Consider the following 17,849-nt stretch of genomic DNA (forward strand, 5'->3'; position numbering starts at 1 on the left):
GGGTTGTGTAGTAGGTAGGTTGTTAGGGGTTGACAACCTATTCTGGACAACTCAAGCCTCTCTTACCAATGTAAACATCACATGGCCTCTGTGGGCCTTGCTACCTACCCCAGGAGGGGATGCCTGAGTCCCATCTGCTGCCTGAGTTGTCAGTGCTGAGCCAACTCCTTATCGAGCTCCTATTTCGGAGAGGGACTGTAGAAAGGGAGGGTGAGTTTCAGCTGAGCTTGGGCCCCTCTCCCCAGCTTTTCCCACACTGCAGGCAGTGGCTTTCAGGGCAGTGCCCTTTCTGAGTTCCCCAGACTCAGCTGCACCCTCTGCTTGTCTTCTTCTCTTGGCCCATCTAGTCTTGGGCCTGTCTCCTCCCACTGGGCCCTGCGGGCTCAGTCTTTTTCCTCTGACCTTAATTATTCTGACTGACAGCAGCAGAATAGGAGCCCCAGAACACAGCTGCCTGTGTGGTAGAGACAAACAAAAGTCAGGGGAGTTTGTGTACCCTGTGTCCACAGAACTGCTGCACTTGCGCTCACCTGCTCTCATGGGCCCCCACCCCCACCTAGCTGCACCCCTTTGCCTAATGATTCTCTGATTCTAAAATTCTTATCTGTTCTGTACCTATGAGGCATCCAGTCTACCTCTGTCATTCAATTATTTAACATTTATTGAGCATTACTAGTTTGCTAAGTGCCATTTTTACAGATGAGGAAACTGAGGCCCAGAGAAGTGATGTGTCTTGCTGAGTCATAGAGCTAATTAGTGACAGCCAATGTCAGCACTAGAACCCAGGTCTCCTGACTCTGCACTGTACCGTGGTACCCTGAGTGGCTACCGTGGTGAGGACAGGTGTGGTGGTATTTCAGTGCCTTCCAGGAATGGAAGGGCCTCTTCTAGCCTCAGTTTCTCTGTTTGCTCCACTGCAGTGAGTTCAGTGCTGTGTGAGTGTGGCTATAAGCAGCCCACTCCTGTCCAGATTCCACCTATTCCACAAATTCAACCCAGATTGTTCCCATGTTCCACCCCAACATCTGTTTCTGGGTGAATAGCTGATGCTAGAGTTCAGGGACCTTATCCTTGACTGAGGTTGACCCAGGTGGCCCTGGGACCTGAAGCAAAGACATCATTTCTAGACCAAAGGGAAGGGGTGGAGGCCTGGGTCCTCACTGGGTGGAAGCAAGCTGATGCAGACTCCTTCCATGATGCCCTTTTCAGCCTCCAGAAAGTGCAGGGGTCCATAGGATGCCAGCTTCCTAACCTGGAGCAGAGCTGCCTGGGTGCCTGCCTTCCCCCAAGGAGCTCAGACTACTCAAGGACAGGAGTGGTGTAGCCAGGGCCAAAGTTCAGAGTCCTTGCTGAGCCAATACAGATGTGGGCGGCCCTGTCAGATGACGTGCTTACCTGGGCTACAGTTTGTTACAGGAAGCCAGCGTCAAGCCCCTTGACCAACCCTCTGTCTTTTCTCAATTTGCCATTGCTCTCCCCTCACCATCCTGGCTGACTAGGATGAGATCAGGACAGGGTGGAGATAGGACGGGATAATGAGTCTCCTGGAGCCCCTGACCCAGTGAGACAGAAAACAGGCCACAGACACGCTCAGGTGTTTGACTTCTAATTTTCTTCCATATTTAATCCTGTCTTTTCAGTCCTATAGGTATCTGATCCTTTGCTGCCAAAGCCCTTCTGCTCCTGCTCCCCATTACCTCCTGTGGAATTCCCAAAAGGCCTTCTAACTGCCTTGACCTATCTTTCTTGCCCACTCATCTCCCCAAACACCATCTCGGCTTGTTACTGGCTGGTTTCCACTGACAGTTGAGTTGCTGATCCACTGTTAAACTCTTCAGCCTGGACTCAGGTTCCCTTTCCCTGACACAATCCTCTACTCTTCACATGTTTCTGCTTCCCAGTGATCCTTAGCTTCTTTTCAGCTACTTGTATGCCCCAGTCCAGCAGTGTCAGCATTGACCTGGGAACTTGTTAGACATGCAAATTTCTGGTTTCCATCCCAGACCTATTGAGTCAGAAACATGGGAGTGGGGCCCAGCACTGTGTTTTAACAAGTCCTCCAGGTGATTCTGATGCACAGCAAAGTTATCCAGCTGCTGGCTTTCATCAACTGCCTTACTCAATGCTTAGCACTCTGATTACCAACTCTTGCCCTAAGAGATTTCACACGTTTTCAGTGTGAACTGTACCTCCTTCAGTTGTCACAGGTATATTCCTGTTGTTTCTTTATGCCCTGTTTTGGCAATAGGAACGAGGTCTTTGAATGTCCACTGCACCTGGCACCCAATTAATAATTTGAATGACCCCTCCGCCCCCCACACTCCATGCTCCAAAGACAAACTACTTTTCCAGGGCCCCAATCTCACACCATGAACCTGCTCTCTAGCTCTCTCTTGGCCCTTATTCCACTTCAGAACCTTTTTCTCCCTTCCTACCTCGGTAGTAGTACCTGTAAGATCTGTAGTACCTGTAAGAGCCATCTCTGGGCTCCATCCCAGTCCGTTCTCCTGGGCCCCAGCTCCAGCATCTGCCCCCACTGCCTATTGCCATGTACCCTGAGGATTAAGACAGTGATACCCTGCTGATAGTGACTGTGGGAGGGTGGAGCTGTGCCTACCTCGTTCCAGCTTGCTTTCTCCCCTCTGGTTCAGCTTGGGCAACTGTGTCTAGTTACACAAGTATGCCACACAAAGGGAAGATGGCTGAAGAGGTGAGTGGGGACTGCAATCCATCCCACATGCTGTTCCCCAAGCCATGCACCCTGGATTGGGGCTTCAGGAAAGGGTGCGCTATGGGTAGCAGCAACCTTGAGTGCATCAACTCTGTTAGTCCATTTACTTATCCATCAGCTGTCTCTATCTGCTGCCCTCTTCCCATCCAACTCCCATAAGTCCATCCTTCTGTGGATCCATCCACCATGAACAGATGTGAAGGTCAAACAGACAAACTGGTGTGTTTACCCATCTCCACCCTTCATTTTCCTGAAATTAGGACCCATCCCTTACCTGCTGAATCTTAGACTCAAGGGGCCTCTTCAACTTAAGCATCTTCTCTGGGACCTTATCTGCCACTTCCTTTTCCACCTCCACTATCCAGCTGCCCAGGTACCTGCATCTGGCTCCCAATCTGCCACAGGGGTTTGGAGAAGGCTGGTCACACCTTGGACTCACTCTCTGGGGGTGGCAGGCAGCCATTCTGTTCCTTATCAGCCCCAGCTCCCCCACCTGCCCCTTCCCCTGCCCCCTCCTCCTCCACCTTCTCATCCAGCCTGCTGGGGATGGACCAGTAGAGATGGGCATCAAGTCGGGCTGCAGCTTCTGCCAGTTCCCGGGCACTGCACGAGGGTGTGGGCACCTCAAAGGTCTCATGGAAGCTGGCATAGTCCACCTCATAGAAGCCATCTTCCAGGGTGAGCACTGATGTGAAGCGGTGGCCCCACAACACCTCATCTACCAGGTAGGAGCTCCGAGCTTGGCATGTCATTCCTGGAGGAAAGGGACACAGGTCAGGGAGATCCCAGCCCCAGGCTCCCTCTCCTGCCTCTCATCCCACAACCCTGTTTCCAGCTCCCTCCTCTTCATTTCTTCTTAAGTACCCCCACCTCCCTTTGTCCAGCCCATTTTTCTCCCCTACCCAACTCCTGTTGTCCATTTCTCTCCCCTATGCTCTACACTTCACCCCTCTGTCCTTTGAGAAGCTTAACCTGGAAGCTAACTTTATGGATCATCTAGCCCAGCCTTCTGTTCCACATAGGGCTTCTTATTGGAGCATTCCCAAACAATGGACATCTATCTACTTTGAATTGATTACATTCCAGGATTGAAAGCTTACCACCTCATAAAGATCCCATCCCTTTGTGTGATGGCTCTAATAGTTGGGTTGTTCTTTATGTAAGCTAAACTCTGGCTTCTGGGAATTCTACTCCTTACTTTCATTCCTGTTCTACTTCATAATCATTTGAGTATCTGAAAATAAGAATCTTAGGTTCTCTTATGTCTTTTCTTCAGACTGAACTTCCATGATCATTCCTCACTTGACCTGGCTTCCAAAATTTTTACTTTTTTGATTGCAAACCAGAATGACCAAGGAGGACCATTTAAGTGTCCCTTTGAATGTGATAAATTTTCAACTGTGGCCTGATCTATGGATAGAAGAGGGCTCACCATCTCTTGCTTCTGGCCAGGATGCTTTAACTAAGAGGGCCTGTGATTACATTACATAAATGTTTTTTGAAGCTGTATCACATTGCTACATCAAGCCTGTGGCCAACTAAAACCCCCACTTCTTTTTTTCACCAGTGCTCTTCCATGCTGTGCTTACATAAGTGATTTTTTTAAAGCCTAAATGTAGAATTTTATATTTATTCCCTTTAAATGTCATCTTGTTGGGTTTTGGCTCATTATTCTTGCTTTTCAAAAGCATTTTGAATCCCAAAATATTGCCATCCTTTCAAGCTTTATCTCTCTAGAAAAATTAGACAAACACCCACCCCCATCTTCTCCATCCCACCCTCCCCAGTTCTCTTGGCCTGTCTTATCTCCAACTGCCTGGACTGTTGAACTCCCCAAGACAGGTAATTCTCCTCCTATCCTAGGGTTTCTCCCCAAGTCACTTCAGAACCACCTGGATGTCCATCTCAGAACAAGGGAAATGGAAGAGCGGTTCTAACATTCAAAGTCTGCCTCTGAAACATCTAGGGGACACTGGTATTCTTTGGTGAAGGATGGGGAAGCATCCAGTGCAGGGAGGAGAGGAACAAGGTTCACTGCAGAGGGGCTGAGAGGAAGAGAGGGAAGGACTGGGGTACTATGAGGAAAGAGGGCCCCCGCAGGGACTTCCTTGTAAGGAGAGGTGCTTGCCTGAGGTAGTGGAGATCTAAGAGGAAGGGGAATGGGGTGAGAAGAGGAAGGGGAAAGAGCTAGGATGAGCCAAGTCAGAGTGAAGCGGGAATGGGAACATGGAGGAGGGAGTGCGTAAGAGTGGGGGTGGTGATGAAGCAAAGGCTCAGCTTGTTTAAAGGTATCTTTTGTCAAAGAAGCCAGCAAGGAGCAACACGCTCTTGCATCCGTGTTAGGCGCTGTAGTGCCTCCTTGTGGTAATTTAGTCATCTACCTGCATTTTCCTTATCCTCATCCAACTTCTAGATTTATCCTTTTTCTGCTCCTACTTTGGTCTTTTCCTACAAGCTCCTAAACCCTTCACTGTGCAGGTACTGACATCACATGTGAGTTGTCAATTCTTTCTAGAAAGGGGCTAGAAATGGTAACATTTATTTCCCTATAAGTGGAAGTTGAGAGTCTTGACCAATGGCATAAATGAGACCGAAGTAAGCCAGGTATCAACCCCCCCCCCCTTCCCTTTAAGGTCCTTTCCCAGGAATAACTCAGACCACAAAAACCTTCCCCATCAAATTCTACAGTCCTGGACCTTGGAAAACAAGAAAAAATCCTAAACCTAAACATTCATCCTAACTCTGGACCACTAAATACTAAAACCAGACTTCCTGTGTCCAATCCAGGCACAGCTAATTACTGGTTTATGAGAGTGGTCAGTTTACTTAATCTCCTGTTGGAGCTATCTCATCTCTGAAAAATGAGCACAGCAATAAAGGTTACCTTCAGAGAGTTCTCGCTCGGATTAAAAGCGTTTTGGAACTGCACCACACAAAGCAAGCACCCGTGAGTGCTGGCGGTTGTCATTACTCTCCCTACTGGAAGTAACACATACCTCTCAGTCCAGGGCCCCACGCTAGCGCCATTTCAGAGAATTCCTCCAAGCTTTTTCTTGGCCTTCTGCAAAGTTTCTCTGTTCATGCCACTTTCCAGGCCTAATCCTGCCCCAGATCCCCCTATCACATCTCAGTCTCTCATCCTCCACCTGCCTCTGGGTCCATCCTCCCGTACCTTCCCTGGCCCCTCTTCTTGCCCCTGCCCTGGCAACCCCGCTCCCTTCCTCTGGCCAGCCCGCACCCGTGGCTTCCACCATGCCCTCGAGGATGACGACGATCTCAAAGTCGTCCCTCTCAAGGGCGCGGCGTGACGCCTCCCAAAAGGGGCTGGCGGCGTCGATCTCGTGGCTGATGACCAGTGGCGAGACAAGGAAGAGGCGGTCGTCCCCCGTGTCAAAGCCCACGCTGAGGTCTGTCTGGTGCAGCGGGATGAACTCGCCCTCGAGGGTCTGGCGCGAGCGGATAAGCTTGGCACGGATGGAGGCCTCGACGATGTGCGAGGAGCGCAGGTCGCCCACGCGGAACATGAGGCAGAGGCGCCCGTCGCGCAGTGACACCACGGCGTGTGAGGAGAAGACGAGCGTGGCTGCGCGCTTGTTGGGCTGAGAGATCTTCACGAACATGCAGCCCACCATGAAGGCGTTCACCATGGAGCCTAGGATGGCCTGCAGCAGCAGCAGCACGATGCCTTCGGGACACTGGTCGGTGATGACGCGGTGCCCATAGCCGATGGTGGTCTCTGTCTCGATGGAGAAGAGGAAGGCCGCCACGAAGCCATTGAGGTTGTTGACGCACGGCGTCCACGCGGTGTCCTCCAGGTGCTCCAGGTCGCCGCGGCCGTAGGCGATCAGCCACCAGATGGCGCCGAAGAAGAGCCAGGTGAGCGCATAGGCGAGCACGAAGAAGAGCAGGCTGAGGCGCCACTGCAGGTCCACCAGCGTGGTGAACAGGTCGGTCAGGTAGCGGTACGTCTCCCGCACGTTGCCCTGCTGGACGTTGCACCTGCCGTCCTTCTCCACGTAGCGCTGGCGGCCGCGGCGCCGTGGCTGCTCCTCCGGCCCCGGGGAGAAGGCCGCGTTCTCCTGCGCCATGGCGGCGGCGTCAGTGCGAGGCCGATGCGCGCCTGAAAGCCACGGTGCGGCCCTGCGCTGGGCGTATCCGCTGCCTCGGGAGTCCTGGGGGGGCTTAATAAAGGTTTGCTGAATTAAAGGACCTGCGGCGGATGCGGAGCCCCGAGACCTCAGGGCCAGCTCCCTGAGCCAATCTCTTTGTGTTTCTCAGCCTCAGTTTTCCCATCAGCAGAATGGGAATGATGATACAACCTTAACCAGCTGCAAGCTCAAAAAGGTTGTGAGAGTAAATGGGATGGGGCACATGAACTTGATAACACTAAGCCAGTTCAACGATTTCAGGGCACGGAGGTACTAGAGATCTTGGAGTCACCACCTCTAGCTAGAGTGTGCAGCACCTCACCGGCATTCCCAGACAAAACACCCAGTCTAAAAGGAAGTTTCTGAGATCAGTAGACATGAGTTCCTCTGAGACAGGTAGTTAATTCTCCCCTACTGCGTAGAGCTCCCCACCCCAGGACGTTAACCGCTGTTTCCTTGGCTGGTGTCACTGGGGCTCCCCAATGACTCTTCTCAACAATTCCACCGAAATGCTATTTTGAAGTTCACCCAGATGGTGGTCAGTATTTCCCACTCTTTCCTCTCTGGACCTCACCCTCTTTACCCCTAGTTACATCTTTTCTCCACTACAAACTTAGCAAGGAGAAAACAAAAGCAAGCTGTGGAAAGTAGTGAAAAAACTCCAGTGCACAAGGGTTGAATATACCACATAAGGAAATTCCCACTAGAAATCCTGGAGGCCTAACCATGATTATTGCTGCCCTGGTGTCAGCCCCATTTCCCCTGGGTTCTTTCCCCAAAGAAGACAGCCTGAAAATGGGGGAAAGGGGAGAACTACAGCATGTGGGATCCACACAGACAACTAGGGTAAAGGGAGCACAGGGCTCATCAGGAGTTAGGCTTGTATCCCTCTAGTATCCTGTTCTTTAAGAAAGACAGCAAATCAGATCGAGTGAAGCACTAAGCACCCACATCCATCTCTCCACCCTCTCCAGTCCTTTCCCCCAACCTCCTACTTCCCCATTCACTGTCTTAGCACCAACTATGCCCCCGCCTGCCATATGCACCAAAGCCCACATTCCAAGCAAGTCTATATTCCTAGAGAAGCCCATCTGATTTTGCTTCAATTCTTCCCCCTGAGAAGCAATCAGCTGCAAACTACCCTGAGTGACTGAGCTCCAGAGTCCTTCCCTAGGTACCTAGGGTCCCCTAAGAGGTGTGGGCCATACAAAGAAAGATCTAGATTAAGGATTTAGGTTTTGTCAACCTTCCCTTCTTTTTCCTGGTAATTGTTCTTTCCCTCCAAATCAAGGAAACCTGTGCTGGCTGTAAGAGAGGGGAGCAGGACTTGTGACATAAGGATCGCAGATGGCCTGGATGTTTGACCAGGTCCTGGGGAGAAACTGCCTGTGTATGTAACTCCAAACCAAGCACTCCAGATTTTAAATTCTGGAGTGAAGTTCTCTGCAGCCAGACCTTTGGAGTGTGTGTCTGTGTGTGTGTGGGGGGGGGGGCTTGTGTGTGTGTGTGTGTGTGTGTGTGTGTGTGTGGGCTTGAGGCAGAAGGCAGAAAGAGAAACCAAAAAGAGATGGCTTGGATTTTAGGGGCAATGGGCCACATTTATTTTCCATGGAGTCAGGATACAGAGGGTCCAGGGGCACCATGGCAATGACAGATTAGGGTCTTCCCTTCCCCCAACAGCAGGCTTCCTTTCCCTTCCCTGCAGCTCAGGATGTCCTCTGTTAGTAATTGGTAAGTATTTACTGTCTCAGAGACCCCAGGTCATGCAGTAAACTACCCAAGTCTTGTTGATCTTCACTTTAGCTCCTGGTGGGCTTCCAGACACTCTCAGGATCTTAGGTAATCTGACCTCCATCTCTCTTTCCAGGGGTGGGGAAAGGACCCCAATGTCTGATCAACCCTGGAACTCTCTTGCTCTCAATTGTCCCAGGGATCTTGGAGGGCCTTCTTTTGACTGTATTCTATCTGCAGCCTTCCTGAGTGAGTGGCTGTTTTTTTTTTCATGGGGAAGGAAAGGTGTGAAATTGTTGCCTCTATCTCAAGATCAAGGACTTGATTTCTGTTTCTTCCCTCCAATAATTCCAGTTCCTTCAATCTATTCCTCCTCACTTCTTGTGCATGCTATGACCTCTTTCCAGAAGACCCCAGTGCCACATTTTCCTGGACCCCCTCTTCCTCCCTCAAGAGAGTGCTGGGCAGCAAGAGGCTTATTTTTTGGAAGAAGATCTGGTGGAAACTCCCTCAAGAACCAGCTCCTCCCAAACCCCCACTTGCCTTGGAAATAGGGGCCCAAATCCCAAGTCCCCCGCAACTCAACTCACAGCGTGTAGAGAGGAGAGTAGCCGGCAGCAGAGACCCTTGGGGGGTGGTGTCCATGCCCTGACACTGCCCCCCAGTGGGCCCCCTTGGAGAGTGGGAGCCGCAGACACTGTTGTTTCTCCTAAATGTAGCGGCAGCTCTGACTAGGACTTGGTATCTGTGTCATCCCCACTTCCCAGGCTCCCCTGCTCCTCTCTCGTTTCCATGGCAACCAGTCTGGCGACAGCTCCAGAGCATCCCCCCTCCCTTCCCCATTCCTGGGTACCACTCGGGGCTGATCTGCACGCCATAGCTATTTTTAGGCAAAGTTCCTCCTCCTGGACAACTCAGACTTGCCTCCTCACCCCTCATAAAGAGGGAGGAGGAAAGAAAAGAAAAGCCGGCACACTGGTCCTTTCCTAAGAAGCTCCTTGCTGTGTGAATATATGGACACTGAGGTGTTTGAGAATAAATGTTTGGTTTCCTGGGGTATCAGAGGACAATCTGGGAACTTGCAACTCACCATTCCAACAGGGACCTCTGCGATGCTGCCCTGGGATCAGGCCCACCATCAGAATCTCCTTTTTTCCAGAGAGCACTGATGTAGAAGGTGACAGCTAGAGGGAAAAGAGATCCACCTGAGGCTGGGAATTGAGGCAAGGTCAGGGGCTATAATCATTGTCACTGATTTGTGATGTTACCCTTCACTTCATATATACCAGAATGTGGGCATGTGCAAACAGCCCCTTTCTGCCTACTTCATGATGAGCAATGTACATAGAAGGGCTTTGAAATGTATTGAGATACTTTTTTAAGGGCAGTTTTAGGTTTACTGCAAAAATTCAAGAAAAAGGTATAGAAATTTCCCATGTGTCTTCTGCCCCTGCAGAAGTACTCCACCACTTGAACAATGCTCCGAATCCTTTTGATTTTTTAGTTTGTTTTCCAGATAGGGTCTTGTGCTAACTTTGCCCAAGCTGGCCTCAAACCAAGATCCCCCTGTTTCTGTTTCCCAAGTAACTGGAATTGCAGGCATGCACCATAATGCCTGGCCACTCCATGTCTTTTTATGTCTTGATAGCTCATTTCTTTCTTTTCCTTTTTTTTTTTTGTACTGGGGGTTGAACTCAGGGTCTTGTGTTTGCTAGGCAGGCACTCTACCATTTGAGCCACTCCGCCAGCCCAGCTCATTTCATTTGGACATTAAGTAATATTCCATTATCAGAATGTATCACAGTTCATATGTCCATTCATCTACCAAAGGTTCTGAGTTTTGGCAATTACAAATAAAGTGTCTATAAACAGCTGTGTTCAGGCTTTCAGTTTTGCAGTTTTCAATTCCTTTGAGTAAATACCAAGGAGCATGGTTGCTGGAATATATGGCAAGAGTATATTTAGTCTTGTAAGAAACTGCCAAACTATCTTCCAAAGTGGCTATGCCATTTTGCATGCCCACCCACAATGCATTTCTGTTTTTGTTGTTCCACATCCTTTCCAGCATCTGATACTGTCCACATCCTCTCCATGCTCTTTTCGCAAAGTTATACAGCCTCAGAAATGAATCTGTGGCATACAATATAATAAGTTACTGGAAAGTCATTGTTATTGTATGTTTACATATGTGTATATGCATGTAGATACACTGTTAAATAAAAAAAACAGGTTGTAAAATATTCTTACCAGTGGCTCCTGACTGCAGGTAAATAGTTGCAGAACTCTGACAAAGTCAGTGTAGAGCTTGGAGAAATGGCAATACTTGAATGTTCATTTTTCCCCAGGGAAATTTTTTTTTTTGCAGTACTGGGGATTGAACCCAGGCTCTTGTGCATGCTAGGCAAGTGCTCAACCAATGAGCTACATCCTCAGCTCTCAGGCTCCAGTCTTTGGGAAAAAACTAAAATTATTATTATTATTTCCAAGATATTGATCTGTTTTTTCTCCAGAGTCCTTATAGTTGGAAGAAAACATAACTGGGGAGCAGGGAGACGTAGAAATGGACACGAGAGGCTGGGATGTAGCTCAGTTACAGAGTTCTTGCCTAGCATGTGCAAGGCCCTGGTTCAATCAGGGCACTGTAAAGAAGAATGATAAGGAGAAGGAACAATGAACAGGCAAGATGGAACAGGAAGTACTAATTTAAGCTCAGGAGGCAATGGCCTGGGTTCAAATCCCAACTCTGTCTGCTAGTACCTGAGAGACTTTGAGCACATTACTTGACTTCTCTAAACCTCAATTTTGTTTACCTAAAAATTGAGAAAAACCATATTGATTGTGTTAGTCATTTTTGTCACTGTGACAGAGTGCCTGATAGAAACCAACTTAATGGAGAAAGGATTTATTTTGGCTCATATTCAGAGATTTCAGTCCATGATCATTTGGCTCCATTGTCCTTTGACCATGGTGAGACAGAACATCATGGTGGGAAGCCTGTGGAAGAGGGAAGGAGGGATGGTGGGAGAGAGAGAGAGACAGAGAGAGAGAGAGAGAGAGAGAACACAAGGACCTCCTTCTTCCAACCAGGCCCCACCTCCTAATAGCCTGTTCAGTATGAACCCATCAAGGAAGTTAGAGCCCTCATGATCCAATCACCTCGAATAGCAGTGCTACCTAGGGACTAAGCCTTCAGCACATAAGCCTTTTGGTGGGACATTGCATATCCAAACCATAGCATATATGATCCATTTCTTGAGAGTCACCATGAGGATTACATAAAGCAATGTCTGACACATTGTACATATTCAGTAAATGCTAGCTACTATCCTCTCCTTTCCCTCCTTTTCATTATCTCTTCTTCTTCTTCTTCCTCCCCCTCCTCCTCCCCCCTCCTCCTCCTCCTTCTCCTTCTTCATCTTCACCACCCAGTGATCGCCTGAAAGTTCCATCCAGCCTGTAACACCTTCCTTTGTTCTGGCACCACCCGATGAGACCTGCAGGGGGCTCTGCTCGTATACTGCCCTCCTCCCCAAACCTCTTGCCTGTGTTTCTTGTTGTTCCAAGTGGAAATATCAAGTTTTCAGCCTAGATTGGCATCAAGAGTGCTGTTAAAGCCCCAGTCAACATCCCTGTCTCCTGGGCCTGGCCCTGTCACCTGAGCCTTGGGACTGCTAGCCTGCCCTTCTCTGTCCTGCCAAGTGGCCACTCACGTTGGTTCCACTGTGCCAGGAGCTCAGAGAGAAGAAACTAAACTCCTGAGCAAGAACGTATTTGCATAGATCTGGCCCCTTTGCTGGAGGGGGATTCACAGGGCTGCCTGTGCCCTCTGGAAAGTGTTTTCAGCCAACCTCCTGACTCAGTCCTGGATGCATGAACCTAGCCTCACTTACAAAGAGACCATCACTCTTTCACTTACATACTGACCCCACAGGTTGTAGACTTTACCTGTTATTTAAGCTCAATTCCTTGTTTACCACTGAGTTTGAGCTGAGGCTGGAGAAAATAAAATTTCCCTAGGCACTAGGATACAGAAAAATAGGCAAGATTCTAGCTTTTTGGCAATGAAAGAATGAAAGCAACTTTGCAAGAAATCAATCCAAATATGTCAACAGAGTTGTGATAATAGAAGATTGGAAATACAGAACAGGAGTGCCACTGCTGGGACCACACTGCTGGTCTATGTAGAACCTAAGTATAAAATAGAAAGGGCAGCCCATTCTGGATGATGCACTCCCAGTAGTTTGTAGCTTGGAGAGGAGGTAGGACTTTGTTTGTGTGTGTGTGTGTGTGTGTGTGTGTGTGAACCCTGGGGTCAGACAATCTGGGAGGGCTCTTTTGAGCAAGACTGTGAGACTTCTTGGGCAAAATCTGGGAGGTGGAGGAGGAAGCATGAAGAAGAAGACAGGAGATAGTTGAAGATATGAGCTTAGTGGAGCAGGGAGGCCAGTTTAGTAGAATATAACAATTTGTATAAATCTAAGGAGATGTGACTCTAGAAAACTGAGTAGAGGAAGATATGGTCAAAAGAGTGGATATGGCAAATGACCACAGCTGGGGATTGTAGTGAAATGGGGAGAAGCAGAGCATGGCTGCAGATTAGATGGAGCCTGGCTAGGCTCCAGAGGCTGAGGTGCATGCTGTCCTTCTGGCTATTTCCAGCAGAGCAAGGGAATTGGAAGCCTCCTCAGGCATGGGTCCATTTTGGGCCAGATAAAAGAAGAGATGAGGTCAAAGCTGGGAGGAGTGAGTCTGAAAGATGAACAGAGATAAGGAAGACACAGATGCTATACAAGAGAACAGAAGTCCCCAAGGGAAAGAGCATTCCCTCTGTCTTTTTGTATGGTGGACATTGGACATCACAACTTTGAGGAAATTTTAAAATCAGCAAGTGGCCAGGGGTCATATCCTCTAGTTGTAAAATAAGATTATGCTTAAACCAAGCAAATTCCCTCTAGTATTACCCTGAGATAAGCTTTGGCCTCAAACGTATGTAGATTTAAACCCAGTTCAAACTCTTTTTAGCCATGTAGGCAAGACACTAACTTCTCTGAACCTCAGTTTTCCCATCTTGAAATCTATTGTGCATAGTAAACACACTCAAACATTAATTTTCTGAGCCCTGAAGCCTGATTTCCAATTAGGCTCCCAGTGACTGTTCTAGTACTTTTCTTTTGGAAAGAAAGAGAAAGAAAGAGAGAGAGAGAGTGAGAAAGAGGAGAGAGAACTAAAAATTTAAAACTAACACTTCATATGTGCAAATGAATATAAATGATGAATGTATGTATATATGTATATAACATAATTTAAGAATGATAATTTAATACTTCTTATAAAATTAGAACATGATAGTACTATTGATCAGTGTACTTTCCCACAGTCTCATACCCTGCTGTTCTAGAATGAATAAACTCTTTCTAATTGCCATTCCTACTCCACCCCACTTTCACTCTGTGTTTTAGTAGCCTCCGCTGTTCTGCAAAAAAAAGTAAAGATCATTTGGAAAGAACTTCTCCAGACACTTTTTCTTCAAGGTATCTCTTTCGGCTCTTGCCTTTTGATTCTTTCTTCCCTCCTGTCTCAGAGGAGTACCTTAAGTGCTGAGTAGAGGAATTTGGACTGTGACCTGTAAGAAGGGACACTTGTTTAGGATTTGATTCCAGGACACAGGAACTGTTGCAATGAAAACAACGGGCGGTCCAGCTCTGGGCTGGTTTTAATCTTCCTGATCCTGGTAAGGGCTGTGGAAATGGAAAAGGGCATCCTAGAGAGGTACAACTATGGGAGACTTAACAGAAGTTGGTGGCTTAATCGTCATGCCAAGAGATAGGGCATGGGGAAAGGGTGAAGATTAAAGATTATTTTTAGAGTCTGCTTGACCAGGAGTAACACAGAAATAAGGAAGTCATAAGTACTTCCAGCTCTGGGAAGGAAGATGCTGAGTTCCCTTTGTGACCTGCAAGTGGGGGTGGAAATCACGGCAACTGGAATCATGGAGGTGGAGCTCCAAAGAAAGTGTAGGTCTGAAGATAGAGATTTGGGCTACACTCAGAGGTACTATGTAAGTAACAAAGACTCAAGGAGCAAAATTCAGAAAGAGAACACAAGACTGAACCACAGGTATTGGAGAACAAAGTAGCTATAGGTTTTGGATGTGTAGGGTCAGTGGAAGAAGGCAGGAGTGAAATGGTGCCAGGTCCAGGTTAAAATGGGCCTTCTGTTCCATGGTAAGGAACTTGGATTTTTCTTATAGACAATTGGCAGCTATTGAAGGTTTTTAAACTGGAAAGGGATACAGTCAGATTTGTTTTTCAAAGAGATACACACTATTTGCATTTAATTACTTTTTTGTAAAGAAATTAATAATCTGAAGGATTATTGAAGTGGAGAAAGAGCAGAGGTAGGAAAAACCAGTTAGAAGCTGCTACAGTAACCCTGGTGAGAGGTGATGGTGTTGTGAACTATGGCAATGATAATGGGAGAGAACTGAAGGTGTCAGTGTTTAGATGGTTTAGAAAGTAGATTCACTGATTAGATAAGTGAGGTGAGGTAAGGAGGAATGAAGAATCTAGAGAGTTTTTGGGTTTCTGGTGTGATACAGAATAAACAAAGAGCAAGAGGATATATTTTACTTTAAATGTGTTGAGTTTGAAATGAATGTTCAGGTGGAGTGGAAATATTGACATATGGGTGGTAGTTGAAGCCAAATGCTTGGATAACAGTTTTGGAAAAATTATAAATACACAATAAATGTCTGTTAATAATTCCATAAGCCATTACAATCCTTTGGCTTCTCCTCTCTGATATTCTTCATTTTATACTGTAGTTTGACCAGAGCCTCCAAATCCTTTCCAGCTCTGCATGTTGACTGTGAGCTGTTAGGTATATTTTAGGTGTCCTGTTCCTACTACCTTCAAGCTCATACAGCAGCTGAGCAGCCCCTCACCACAGCCCCCCATATTGATTAACAGGAACAGAGAGTATCCAGAGTTTGAAGAAAGGTGGGAAGATAGTTTTTAGTACATTGTTCTGGTTTTGATTGTCTTTCTGTCCTTTCTGAGTAAAGTTCCTAAAAGGATAACCTATACTTGCAAACATTTCCTTACTTTCTAATGGTAACCCCTTGTAATCTGGTTCCTGCCTTGGTCACTCTTCTGAAACTGCTCTCAAATATCACTAGTGACTTTCTTATTGTCAATGCTTCCTCTCTCTGCACCTATTGACATTGCTCCTTTCTTCTTTGGCTTTTGTGACATCCTGCTGTCTGTCTCTTTTCTACCTGTCTGGTGGATTTTCTGTTACCCTTTGGGGGTCCTTCTCCTCACCCTCTAAATGCCGGCCTTCATTACTCTGTTCCTGGCTGGTTTTCCTCTATGTGCAGTCATTGTTGGGAATCTACCTTGTTCTATCAGCTTCAGTCCACCCTGCTCTGGGCAGCAATTATCTCTTTCCTTCTTCTGACTCCTCTCCACATCTCCTAGCTCTGAACTCATTATTCCTTCTTCCCTCACCTCAGTCCCTTCACCAGCTTGGCTTCTCTTCTGGGCTTCCCTATGCCTATTAAGTATCTTATGTTCTGTTTGTTAGATTTCAGACCCTAGTGCCATCTCCAAAGCCTCCCTCTTGGCTCATCATGTCAAGTTGTTCACTAAGTTGTTTTGTTTTCTTTTGACTTTTTTGAACTCTAGTTTATTTTCTCTGTTCTACCTTTTACTGTCACTTTCATGTCTTCTTGTCTACATTACCGCAACTATCTATTCTATTTCCCTTTGATTAAACCAGTTTTCTCACCTCCAAATTAATCCTCCTAAACTTCTGCATGGTGCTGTGTCCCTCATACTCAAAACCACTTTCCATTGCCGGTGGAAACTCTGGGATGGGCACTTTCTACTTAGTACCAGCCTTCCCCTTAACATAGGCTATGCCTGTGGGGCCTAACCTTTAGCCCAATTGTCCCTTTTCCTCCAATGAGATGTGTGTGTGCATGGTGTTGGTGATCAAACCCAGGGCCCTGTACAAAACAGGCAAGTTCTCTACCATTGGGCTACATCTCCAGCCCTAATGAGGGCTTTTTGAAAGGTACATTTACTCATCTTTACAGATTAAGCAAAAATTTCTAGTTTTTGTCCCTGGATTTATTATTTTTTTGAGGGTTCTTTTGTACCTGGATTTATACCAACTCAATATAACACAGGATAAAACACAGGATAATTAAATGTCTATGATGAATGAAAATGGAGAAATCATTATTTTCTTCTTTAATAAATGCCAAGTGCAGAGATTGTAGATAAAAATTCTCAAAACATGGATTCATATAATGAAAGAAGTCCTTGGTGATGAAAAGGTTGAGACCACTACTCTGTTTTCTAGTCAGTAGGAACAGTTTGATGCTGTTTCCCAAGCAGACTTGTATTTTCATATCCCTCAGGACTTCACTTATGCAGTTCCTTTGCTGTTAAGTGTCCTCCCTGCCATCTCCCAGTACCTGAATCCTCTGCATCCCTTGGGACCATCTACAGATATCATCTCTTTCCTCCCACATCTACTGGGAGCCTCCTACATAGAATCTTTCCCTTTCCGCAGCCTTCAGTGTCTCTTACACTTTGCTTCAGGTTCCAGCTTTATTTTTCTCTGGAGCTGAGGCCATAAGCATGTGAGGATGATGTTCTGAGCATTTCCTACCCAGCACCCCACCAGCCACTTAGGAAATGGTGAAAAGCAGAGACATTCTACCGACTAATTGAGCCCTGCGGCCCTAGAGCCCTGGCCCAGTCTGCCCCAATCTCACTCCCAGGCGCAGCCCGCAAGGTCAGTGGACCCTCCCGAATTAATTTCCACCTCATTAACTGGGCCCAGTCCCGCTCTCGCGGCTCCCGCTCTTGTTGCTCGACTCTGACACGGCCCCCTCCCTTTTCTTCTTTCTCTTTCCCCTGTCACCTTGCCAGCTCGGCTTCTATCACTTCACGTATCTTCTCTTCATCTCTCTTTCTCCCTGACTCTGTCTGGGTCTCTGTCTTTGGGTGTTTCTGCGCTTCCATCTGTCTGGGTCTCCGCTTCCTTGCCCCCTACGCCCCGCCTCTTGCCCAAGCCCCTCCAATCAGGACCGCTTGGGCCTGGCGCTCCACTCTCCCATTGGTCTGTCGAAGCCCCCCCCCCCGTCCCCGCCCTCCAGGCCCCCCTCCGAGCCCCTCCATTCACACAAAGTTTGGCTCGGACTCTTCGGAGAGAGGGGGCGGCCCGGC

At 47.6% G+C, this 17,849-nt stretch overlaps 1 protein-coding gene across 1 annotated transcript; it reads right to left on the reverse strand.

Annotated features, from left to right (window-relative positions):
• Window positions 1-638: 638 nt before the first annotated feature.
• Window positions 639-9,381, reverse strand: Kcnj9 (potassium inwardly rectifying channel subfamily J member 9). Its single transcript, XM_020169222.2, has 3 exons — window positions 9,201-9,381; window positions 5,970-6,912; window positions 639-3,485 (listed from the first exon to the last, which is right to left on the reverse strand). The coding sequence occupies exons 2-3, from the start codon at window positions 6,817-6,819 to the stop codon at window positions 3,154-3,156; spliced, it is 1,182 nt and encodes a 393-aa protein (XP_020024811.1). The 5' UTR covers window positions 6,820-6,912; window positions 9,201-9,381; the 3' UTR covers window positions 639-3,153.
• Window positions 9,382-17,849: the final 8,468 nt, after the last annotated feature.

Source organism: Castor canadensis, chromosome 11 (assembly GCF_047511655.1).
Source record: "Castor canadensis chromosome 11, mCasCan1.hap1v2, whole genome shotgun sequence".
Taxonomy (NCBI): domain Eukaryota; kingdom Metazoa; phylum Chordata; class Mammalia; order Rodentia; family Castoridae; genus Castor; species Castor canadensis.